This window comes from Epinephelus moara, chromosome 5, assembly GCF_006386435.1.
Source record: "Epinephelus moara isolate mb chromosome 5, YSFRI_EMoa_1.0, whole genome shotgun sequence".
Taxonomy (NCBI): Eukaryota; Metazoa; Chordata; class Actinopteri; order Perciformes; family Serranidae; genus Epinephelus; species Epinephelus moara.
Genome location: NC_065510.1, coordinates 15,228,595 through 15,240,956, shown reverse-complemented (window position 1 = coordinate 15,240,956; position 12,362 = coordinate 15,228,595). Strand labels below are relative to the sequence as shown.

The 12,362-nt window shown below is 40.8% G+C and overlaps 1 protein-coding gene across 2 annotated transcripts in view; it reads right to left on the bottom strand.

Annotated features, from left to right (window-relative positions):
- The window catches only part of sorcs3a (sortilin related VPS10 domain containing receptor 3a), a 315,141-nt gene that overhangs the window by 179,538 nt on the left and 123,241 nt on the right, over positions 1–12,362 (bottom strand). For both annotated transcript variants that reach the window (XM_050045235.1, XM_050045234.1), the window contains exon 2: positions 9,938–10,005. In XM_050045235.1, coding sequence (XP_049901192.1) covers positions 9,938–10,005 — 68 coding nt within the window. The remainder of the gene's footprint in view (positions 1–9,937; positions 10,006–12,362) is intronic.

Below are 12,362 nucleotides of genomic sequence, written 5' to 3'. Positions count from 1 at the left end.
CACTCTGACATCTCTCCACTTTGTGCATGTATAGGTCCTGTTTGTGCATGTGTGTGTCTTTCGGACCTGTGTGTAATTGACAAGCAAGAGTGAAAACATTGAATTTCTCCTCAGGGGGATTAATAAAGTAAATAAACTTAAACTTATAAACTTAAACTTATATTATCAAATTATAATTATTAAGGCAATAATGTGTTCATAACTTTAATGTTGCAGCTGGTAAAGGTGGAGCTCAGTTAAACCTATAATACATTACAATTTATTTTTTGTTTAATATTTTGTACCCTAAAAATCTAAATCTGTAAAGTAACTTGTAAGGTTTCAGATAAATGTAGTGTAGTAAAAGGAGGACTACCTATGTGATGAAGTGGAGTAGAGGTAATATAAAGTAACATAAAATGAAAATACTTCAATACCCCAAGAGAGCCTGTGTGCGTAGCAGTAAAACAAGGAAATCAGTCTTTTCAATTAAAAACCCACAGTTGCTGGAGCCTCTCCTTCTCTTTCCTCTATCTCAGCACACAGACTAAGTCCTCTTACACAGCAGCACAGGTATCACTTATTACAATATTACTCAACTTACAGCCCGCAAGCCAAATCTGGCCTGCAATAGGGTGTTGGGTGGCTCGCCGACCGTTTTGTAATTCACAATGAATTTTTTTTTTGTCGTACTTTGTATGTAAACAAGCTGCGGCAGTGCCTAAAAACGCATCAAAATAGAGCTTGTTCAGCAGGGGAGGATCCCCCACAACCCCCGACAAGTCCTAGAAACTGGCCCCAGGCCTCCTGTCATTTTGCAAAAGTGGCCCCCAGGCAAGTGGAATATCTCTGTCTTATCAGCTAGAGGTCTCCTTCGGCTGCCTGCTCTACCTCTCCTCCCTCTTCCGTAGCGCACAACCCGCTCATGATGCAATGGCTACCCCATTTGTGGAATTACAAACCGCGGAGATATTTTGTTCTACACTATAGCTATGCATGAGGAACCTCTGTGACTTCCCTGGTGCAATATTGTTCACGTTGCTGCTGCAAAGCTCATGTCTCGTAAGGCCTCTGGTACCTGGGGCCTGGGGCTTTAAGGCACCATGAAAGATACATGTGTCGTTTGTTTGGTTTTAAAGCTTACACTGCATTACATGATCACACAAAAGTGCAACCTCTGTAGTTCACTTTTGGATTCTAATAAGTAAAGTCTGTTGCAGGTTTAAACTGATCTCATTCAGCACAAACTAGGTCTAATTGAGCACTGTTTTGTAATACCTTGATGAGATATTACAGTTAATACCTTAATAAGCACCCATCGGCATCACAGCTGTAGCATCATGATTGTTTCTGTGGCTTTTGTTGTCTTTTAGCTGCTTTTTAATCAGGAGCTAACATACTGTTTATCACTGCTGAGCTGACAATGGTGCTTTCTGTCTCCAGTGAGGGGAGCTCCAATGCTAAAAGCCACTGTCGCTGTCAGTGACAATAAGGACTTGGTAAACTCTGTTCAGTTTGAGGATTCTGTTTGTTACCATACTGAATATCTCTCATAACTAAGCCTTACTTTTAACAGCAACAATATATGACTCACAGTGGTTAACTGGAAACTAAGACATAAGGACTGGGGTTTTGTTTATGTGTGCTGTAATGGTACAAAAAAAACACTAACATCAGCTAATCATCAAGCTTTCCAGCTCAGTAATTCAGTAACACACTGTGAGCACAACTTCAGTGAACTCACTGTAAAAAGCACAGTAAACAACTGCTGCATTGGCTTGTTTTGCAAAAAAGTACAAGTATAGAATATGTCAAATTTGTACAGGGATAGGAGGAAAACACAACCTGACTTTGTTGTTGGCATTAATTTACCCACGTCTGAATACCTGCAAATGAGTACAGGGCTTGTCATATTTGATAAATTTTCATCTACAGAGGGACAATACTCCAGAGGCCAGATGAGAGAGGCTGAACAACTTTGAAGAAGAATTGTTTTGCTGAGTTGATTTATTGTCAACAATGAATAGCTCGCCTTCATTCCTTTTCCCCACGCAAATATGAAGGCCTCTTTGATTATTAAATTATGCACAGACTGACTGATCAGCTTTCATTGTTTAAGGTCAGCATGTTCATTAAAATTGACAGACTGACTGGGCGATACTTTGAGGTGTTGCCACTGCCTTGACCTTTGCAAAAAGGCAGCGTTAGACTTGCCATTTGGGACGTCTTCCCCGTGAAGTGATAAACATTCTTTCCAACTGCTCCTCTTCAAACCCTACCAGAGCTGTGATCTCAATTAGCAGGCAATGGAGAGACGAATCACGGACCGGAGCTGACATGAGACAGCCAGGTTTCTCAGCGCTGCCACAGTTGATCTGATTCAAGAAAACGACTGCTTTAATAAATACTGCTAGTTAGCCTTTTATCTTTCTCGTTTTTTGATTCCTCTGTCAGTGTTCCTTCCCTTCAACTTCCTCCACTTCTAACGTTCCTGTCATACATACACAATCCTGTATTTCCTCAGACACTGATACACTGGAAAGTCAAGCCTAGATGGACAGCTGCTCCCCTCACTGTAGGTTTCTGGGTGAGTGACAGGGCTGGGAGTGCTGCCAATACCGCTGATCTTCAACCACAGTGATGTCCCTGTTCTCACGCCATGGATAAATTACTTCACCTGATTACGCCTTCCCTACAGAGTTAAACTGTCATGGTGCATTTAACTCTGATGACAGCGCGAGGGTTTATGTGAGTCCAATCATCACTTATTTGTGTGCAAAAATATTCTGTGTAGCAGAGGATAATACTCAGACATCCTGTTGAGGTTGTTGGTTTGCTTTAGATGTACTTTGCTGTGAGCTGCTTATAGTTCATGTAGTTACTCACTGAGTGGGTGCTCAAAAAACTTTAGTGTATCAGATGCTGGCATTGCCCTAACCTGAATTGCACTTTGTCCATTCATTCAATATTTTGTGTGTCTTATGTAACTTGTTAAAGGAGCAGTGTGTAGGATTTAGTGGCATCTAGTGGGAAGGATTGTACACTGCAACTAGCTGAAACTTCTCCAATGTGTCAAGCAAGAAATCCTGGTTGGTGCTCCTTCGGTGTTCATTGTTTAGGAGGTTTTAACCAGGAGTTGAATTATCTGCAGGTGTCTTTGTCTCCAAAACAAACAAACCCGATAATTAAACCGGTAAAAACACTGTATGAAGCAGATTCAAGTTGCAAATCAGTGTTTCTTCAGTTCGTTGCAGATGGGCCTCTAGCCCAGCACCTGCTAATGCATGCTCCCCTTATTTTTCTTATAACTTAAGACCCAGAGGCCATATTCACAAACATTCTGAGAATACTCTCAGAGAGCTCCAAACTTAGCCTAAAAGCTTTTGGTAAGGAGTCCTAGCATAGGAGTGATTTAGGAAAGTTCTCTGAGCAAGGAAGGGACAGAAACTTTTGACTTAGTGAGGAGGTGTGGCCAACCCCATTGCTAGGTATGACACATTCTTTTAATAGATGTTTTGACCAGGAGCTGGATTATCTGCAGGTCTCTTCCTCTCCCAAAAAAGTGGACCCGGTGATTCAAACCGGTAAAAACACTAAATAAAGCACATTCAAGTTACAAATCAGTGTGTCTCTTCCTCTCTAAAATGAATGGACCCTGTAGTTTAAGCTGGTAAAAACACTATCTAAAGCAGTGTCACATTAAAAATCAGCATTTTTCTGATGCTGTTTAGCTTTCACGCAGAGGGGCTGCTAACTACTGTGGCTGACAAGAAACCACGAAAACTAGAGCCAGTGTTTGGTTTGTTCTTTTTGGGTTATTGTAGAAACATGGTGCTGTGACACTGTGATCTCCGTTGACGAGGACCCACTCCTTGTGTGGATATAAATGGCTAAGGTAACGAAAAGACAGTAAAGAAAACATACTTATTATATTATCTTCCATTTCTGCCAATACATCCTCATAAACCCTACACACTGGACCTTAAATGACTCAAAGCTGCTCAGACAAGGTGTCTTTACGTCTTCTTCTTCAGATCACCTTATTGAAACCTTTCACTTCATGCAGTTTGACTCCACTTGAACCACACAATGAATTGCTGACTAAACGAAGCTAAGCCTCAAACCCATTCCACCACCATCAGGCCTTCTCTCTTTAACCTCTTGCATGACTTCATTACTCTTGAAACATAAATATGCACACGTTAATGTTGGGAAATGACATTAGCAAACCACAGACACAACCTAGCTGCTGTCAGTCTTGTGAAGTCTTAGTAGCAGTAGGCTAACAGTGATAGTACCAGTGCCAGCACAGTAGTACTACTGTAGGACTTACTCACCCTCCTGTCAAGTCTGGCAGAGCACTGAACTCATACTTGCATTAGCTGATTAGCATTAGCTGCCTTATTCATGCTTCACACTCCCCGGCTCATTCATCAGCTGCTTGGCTCCCAGCTGACTAGTAATGTGGAATCATATTTAACTAACCGTCCAACAGCCTGCGGGCCTACACAACTACGCTATGTACACAACTGCTGTATTTAAGTGATTATTCATGCGACATATCTTTAGAAATCTAACATTCTTATGATTCAATTGATGTAAACAATTTCACAATACAACCACCACAGCAGGTACAATCAATGCCTCTGTCAGACCACCAACAAACAAACAGTTACAACTCACCTATGAAGCATCATGGCAATCCACAAGTCAACAGCATACCCACAAAACAGTCCAGATGATCCAAATCCATAAAATATTTAATCCAAACACATAAAATAGCTACAGACTGGTGTCTCTTCCTTTTAAATACTCTAATCTCTCCACCTAATCTAAACAATAACTCCCATAATATAAATGTATTGTCAAAGCCCCAGTGCAGAAATAGCTGCTGCACTTTAATTTTTTTTATGGACATCTCCCTTGACCCATTAGGAGCTTCAAGGTCCTGTCCGCAGCCTACAATAGCCAACAACAGCCTGTGTTGAAATAAAAGGCCTGCCCTCTTTTCTTGCCCAGCAATCCAGCCACTAGCAAGTGGTTATACTGATGACTGGGCTGCAGCTTTAGGGGCTAGATTTCAACATAGACCATTAAAATATATATTGTCTTCATGGAAACATCCAGTTTTCCTTATTGAATTAGACTTTCTAAAAAAGAAATTATGTACAGTAAGGTCCTCAGTAAACATTTCTATTGTTTTCATTTAGTATTTCACTCTTGATCATACATTTAGGATTGTTTTAATCTTTTTTTTTTTTTTCTTTTTTGAGAACGCCTCGAAATATCCATACAAAAATGTGCAAAATATTCACTATATGTGGTATTGATATCTACTATAAATTTGGACTAGGTCAATCTGGAAATCCATCGGTAAAAAAAAGAAAAAACATTTATTTCTTCCTTTACCTCTGGAGGCACAGCCCGGAGTTTTTCGACTAATGGAAGTGCAGGGCCTCGGCGATCGCTCACGCCCTTCACTTCCGGCGGTGCCCCCAGGGAATCGCCGTGTTGTTTACAAATACTTCGGGTAGAAAACCAGCAGAGTTTAGCTATATATCACATTTTTCACGTCACTATATCACCGTGTAGACTAATCTGATGTTTGCTAAGTCTATAAACACAATGACTGAACAAACATTACTATTTCTGTGTGCACGTAATTAATATGGTTATCGTAGATTAGCTGGGCTAACGGTTAGCTGTTAACGTTAGCCGTTAGCAGTGTCTGTAATAACCATAGACTGTATAAAAATAAGGTAATAACTCAATAAACGGTCCATGAATAAAATATTTTTTCCAGTGGATATCTTAGTTACAACATGATTGAGCTAGCAAAGCAGTTTTGTGTTGCTATGTGTGGTATTTATTCAGTTATGGGAAATCACGATGTCTAGAAAGCAGCAGTGGCTGCAGCTGACAGGGACAGTTAGCAAAGCTAACATCAGGACGTCATCTGTTAAAAGCCTCCCGTTGTCGGATACGACATGAAACTACTCCAGTTTGCTCAATCATGTTGTAACTAAGACATCCGCTGGAAATTTTTTTTTTTTTTTCCACGTTGATGAGACGGCGTTTTGGGTGGAGCGGTCGCTATGGACATGGAGCTTGCTGTTTCTGTAGGTACACATTTCCTGGGGACATCTGCACATCTCAGCCCCCCCCCCCCCTCGAGAGATTAGGACTAGGTAAAGCTTATGCTATGGCCCCATTATGTTTTCTAGGTAATAAGTCCCAGCTATCATCTGCAGGCATTTGTTTTCAAGATAAGAGGGATGAAAACCTTCTATGTCAGTGTGTTCAGACTTCTATTAGTGATCCTGACTGCTGGGGGAAAAAACTTCAAAGTGTTACCTTTCAAAAGAGACCATGTATGTGCATGTAAGCTACTCCAAATACTTCAAGAACAGCTTTAGATATACTTTGGATATGCCTTGGATGGTGTTTTAGGCAAATTTTACAGGAATGGTAATACCCTCTGGAATGGAGTTTGGCTTTGAAGCAATTTTGGCATAGTGCAACCTTCGCATTCATCAAGTGCAGCACATTAGCCCCCAAAAAGTATTTTACTCCTGCACAATCATAAGAAAAGGAGCAGCTGTAAAACAGCAGACACATTTTTTTTGACAGCCAAAAATGAAATTACTTTTTAATTATCACGATTTTCTGTTTCCAGTAAGGGAAGCTGCAGAGTTTAAAGCAACTGACTTTGTCAATGACAATGATGGCTCAATGATTAAATAGCTTTTTTGCATAATCAGAACTTGATCCATTTGGTCCAATATCATTTGGAAAGTCTTGAGGAGTTGTATGATTAAATGATTTTATCCTATTTGCATTTGCACACAGCCAACAGGAAGTCAGCAGCTTGGTTGATGAAGGATTCAAGTGCAGCAGAGACTTTGACTGAATGGGTAGCCATCTTTGAAAGTATCCAGTTCTCCTTAATACATCCAATATGTCAATGCAGTTTGCTGCGACAGGTCTCTCCACCCAAGCCTCCTCCTTATGGGATAAGTTTGGAGTTTTATTAATTTAACTTAAATATAATGTCCACGTATATTTGTTAAAGGGTAGTCCTTATTCCTTATTGCTTCATTGATTCTTTGAGAGCTTCCTCAAAGAGCAGAGCCATTTCTACCAAACATAACTGGATAACAACATGCTATGAAAGGACATTTCCTTACTGAATTGGGATATGTATTGGATAAAGCAAATTAAAGACACAACACCCAGCTTGGGTAGTTCTCTCTTTTTTTTTTTTTTTTACTTTTATTCTGAAAGCAAAGCATTCAAGCTAGTCTTCGTGCCTTTCCTGACTCTGAAACTGAATACTACCCTTCTCATACAAAAGTTAAATATTTTTTAGGCCCTCATGGCCTTTCATTGTAGCCTTATTAAATTCAATAAACCTGTACATTCAAAATCTAATGAGGTAGCGTTAAAATATTTCCAGCCAACATTCACCACTGGAATCAAAACACAGTTTTTACCATGGTTACTGGTGAAGGAGACACATGTCTGATGCCGAGATCATGAAGTATTAAGTAACATAATGCAGTTTGACGACCAGGACTTGGTTTTCAATGGGCCTAAATGCAGAGGAACCTATGTTTCTTCTGGCACAAGTTTATTCCAGCACCATTCAGGTGGTTTTAACCTCTCCTTTAGGCGACATTAGGTTTTCTCTCTCTCTGCCATCTGTGGTGGTTGTGATGATGGGGGTTATGTCTGGGGTGTTTATGCAACAGGAACCAAAGGGATCATCAAAATGAAAGAATTTCAACTTTGACTACAACTACAGATACTGTAGGATCCCATTTTCTAAAGTTTACTTAGTTGCATAATGGGATAAATGGGAGAGAAAAAGTAACTAGAGTTTGAAAAGACAGAAACGCTTTAGAAATGCAGATCACAGAGGCTTTTTACAAAACAATCATTTAATTATTAAAGAAGTATACCCAGACTATTTTATTATCCACAGTGTCTGCAGCTAAAGCAGCTGTGTTCTGTCTCACCGCAAAATATCAGGGGACTGCATTTTCTTTGCACTTGTTCAAATACCAAAACATACGCTGCTTTTGCCTCGGGGTCCAAATTACACAGTAGCTGTCTAAATGTCAAAAATGGCTAGCAGTCACTTTGGTACAGCTTATCATTGTCAAGCTACAGCTTCAAGCTGGGCAGAGTAAGAAACTTGAGAAGTGCAAATGTTTTGTGCTTTAAAGAACTGCCGTCTCAAAAATCTCAAAGTGAAAAAAAAAAAAGTTGTACAGATGCAATACTGTTCCTTTCTCTTAGGCAAATAGAGCTGCTGGGGTTTGAACCAGTAATTGCATACTCAAGTACAGAGCGGCATCATTGGAGAGGAGGGCTAGTCAAAAAGCAAATTTGAACTGAATCGAGAAAAGATGGGATTGAATGTTTTTGAGTAGTAAACAAACAAGCCACTCTCACTCTATTTTTCTCCCAAAAATTAAATGCAGTGCATCTGCCTCAGTCTCTCAACCTCAGCTTTCTCTCTTACATGTTATTTTACTGATGGTTACTTTTAACCCTTCTAACCAGTAAGGATAGACTGCCTTCTCCTTGTCAGTAGACAGTTTTGTTTATCTATATTTTTTCCCTGCAGTGTCATGTTTGGCATCATTACAAGGCCAGTACACAAGTTAGTAAACAGTAGAAAGCAGCATGGAGGCCAGTGAAAATGTTACGCTGGTTACTTCTTAACTCTTACCTGTTCAATCTCTCTCTCAAACTCCATGCTGACTAATTTTGATCAATGTTTGAGTGCTGCTTGGATGGAGACAGATAAAATAAGCGCTTCCACCCACTATTTCCATCGCTGCCGACTGGAGCTAGAGCGGACAAATACCCTTGACTACTGCAGAATCATTTGTCAAATACGAAAACCAGATTTTATTGAGAGTTATTGGGTTTTTGTCCAGTGGGAAAGTGGGACCAATCAAATATGTTGTTGTTTAGACAGTAGTAACTGTTAGTTACTGATAGTCTGGCAGACATTCTAACAAGCTTATATTAAAAAAGATAAACACACCACTTAATCAATTCCTTACACTTTTGCTTCTGTAATGTTGGATTTGGAAAGGCTAGTAAAAAAGACACCTTCTGAGTATCACTCTAAAAGGCATACATAAATAAAAACAGATAAATAAAATAATAATTCGTATAGCATTTGTGGGTAATTTCTTGAATAGACAAAAAATAAATAATATCTGCTGTGGAAAATTCACACAGGTCCTCATGTGTGTCATGTGTGTGGCACCATCCTAAAATTCAGACAAAGAAATGACTGTAATCATGTTACACAATCCACACTTTGTAAATGGTTTACACGCAGCCAATCAGAGAAATGTTTTACCCATCCCTTTTCTAGTGTATTTTTACTCTTTATAAGCATCCTTGTTGTTGAAGCAGTGTGAGTGAGTGCATGTGTGTGTGTGTGTGTGTGTGTGTGTTTATTTTATTCCCGGGAGGGGCGAGGAAGGGGAGTACATCAGATAATACGCCAGAACAAGAGCATGGCAAACAGCATCCTCCACACTGAGTGCCCTGTCTGACCATGCATGACACCAGAACACAGTGTTCACAGCACCAGTGGGGCGGGTGAGAAAGAGACACATAGTGATTGTAGACAGGTGGGAAAAGACAATGATGCTTCAAAGTTGCACAAGACAATGTGTGGGCAAAACAGAGATGAGGAAGCCCTGGCATTTGTTTTTAAGGGTTTACCACAGTAAGCCAAGTCTGATGCTGTTAGTTGTCAGTCACTGGAAAATATATCAAACTGACTGGTCAATTAGCTGAAACATCAAGCTAATCACAGGATCATTGCGGATCAAGGCTAATTCTACCCTTTGACACATGAGCAGCATTACAGGAATCAAAGACACCTACTTGTAAATATTTCATGAATAAAAATCTCCTTTGTACTCACCTCCAAAGAGTGCTCTCAGTGACGCTGCCAATATGAAAGTCGTACAGCTTGGTTAGAATCAGGATCACCTGTAAAGAGAGGGAATTTTATTATTACAGTCTTTGTATAAGGCATTCAAATTAAACAGTGAATTCTTCAGCCCCCTGGGGGAAAGAAATTGAGGCAGACATTTCTGTCTTTAAATGGCTGTGGCATTCTCATTTCTTATGCTAGCGTAGATGTAGAGGTATTATTTGAAACCAGACAACCGAAGGCATCCATTGGTACCTTGTTTGCATAGCTTGTTGGGCAAGGGCTAAATAATGATAATATCCAAATGGTAGGCTATATTTCGGCGAGGGAACTGGCATTGCCCTTTTCAAAGGGTCCCTTAAACTCTCACCTCTAAATATATATCTGAATGAAAATGGGTTCCATTGGTACCGATGAATCTCTCTTAAACTTTAGAAGGTTAGTTCCTGGTGAAAGTTTTGTTTTCCTTACATCGTGGCAGTCATCCTTACATCGATGTATACCTTTAAACTAAACTATTTAAAGTATTTCAAGGAAAAGGACAACCAGCCTATTTGAAGAACTACATATGTAATCCATCTACGTCCCAACCCTCACCTATGGACTCTGGGTAGTGCACGAAAGAATGAGATCGCAGATACAAGCAGCCGAAATGAGTTCCCTCAGTGGGGTGGCTGGGCTCAGCCTCAGAGATAGGGTAAGGAGCTCGGACATCTGGAGGGAGCTCTGAGTAGAGCCGCTACCCCTTCACATCCAAAGGGGTCAGTTGAGGTGGTTTGGGTATCTGATCATGAACCACCTGGGTGCCTCCCGTTTGGAGTTGTTCCAGGCATGTCCCACTAGTACGAGGCTCCAGGGCAGACCCAAAACATGCTGGAGAGATAATATACTGTATCTCATCTGGCCTGGGAAAGCCTTGGGGTCCCCCAGGAACCCTGGAAAGCATTTCTGGAGTGAGGGATGTCTGGGATGCTTTGCTTGGCCTGCTGCCCCTGCGACCCAGCCCAGGATAAGCGGATGAAAATGGATGGATGGATGGACAAATCCCTGAAATTCAGTTATTGCTTTTGGTCTTGGTGTGAAACCTCAAGATTTTCAGTGACCCCATCCACAGTGGACACCCCTAGGTAAAACTTCTGGGGGTGCTACTTTTCACAGCAGCAGAATATTAACTTACATCAACCAAAGAATGCCACATTTGTTAAACTGCTCCTTATCAGCCTGGTCTAAAACAAGAATTTAGAACAAGAATTTAAATCTTCGCTGAGTGATGGAGTTGTAATGGAGAAGTATAGCAGGGTCTTGTTCTTAGGTGAAGGTAAGATGGAGAACATGATCAGCAGATGGGTTTGTGCCGCATCATGCGGACACTATACTGGACTGGTGTTGCGATGAGAGAGCTGATCCTGAATTTCTTGATACCAGCTGACCTACTTTCCAACTTTTACCTTTCCAACCTGCACCTAGTGTCATGAGCTTCAGGTAATGACCGAAATAATGAGATCACAAATACAAGCAGCCAAAAGGAGTTTTCTCTACAGGGTGTCTGGACTCACCCTTAAAACAATAGTGTGACATTTGGGAATGTACTCTTATTCACCTTTTTGCTAACAGTTTGATAAGAAGATTAATATACCTCATATTTCTGTACACTTAATGCAATGCCACAGCCAGCAGATGGTAAACTTAGCTTAGCACAAAAACTAGAAATAGGAAAAACAGCTAACCTGGCTCTGTCCAACAGTGAACATTCCACCTACCAGCACCTCTGAATCTCACTAATTAATAGGTTATATTTTATTTCTTAAGTTCGTACAATTGCGACCGCCTGAAGTCTTGCCCTCACTGTGAGGTTGCCAGGCAACCAGCGGGAAGTCGCTGCAGCCTGCCAAGACATAGTCTGGCACATGACTTCTCAGCAAAAAGGTGAATGAGCGTATTTCCCAACACATCAAACAATTAATTTAAAGGCAGTGGGAGAGTGCAGACATCTGGAAGGAGTTCTTTTAGCATCTGATCAGGATGCCTCCTGGACTCCCTGTGATGATATTCCTTACACGACCAACTGGGAGGAAACCCCGAGGCAGACCCAGAACAAGCTGGAGCGATTACATATCCTGTCTAGCCTGCGATCCCCCAGGAAGAGCTGGAGGACGTGGCTATAGAGAAGGACATCCTTCTGATACCAAACTGAGTCTGCTGCCACAGAAGCCCAGACCTGAAAAACGAAATGGAAGGCTCTGCCTCTTTAAGTATGGTGGTTTATATGGGTAGAGCTGAACATTACTACTGTATATATTTCAATCCCATATAACCTACCAAAAAGGCCCCAAAATACCCATTTTACATGACAGGCTTCACAAATTTAAAACTGTAGCAAGTTTGTTGGAGTTAATACAAACTGACCATTTCC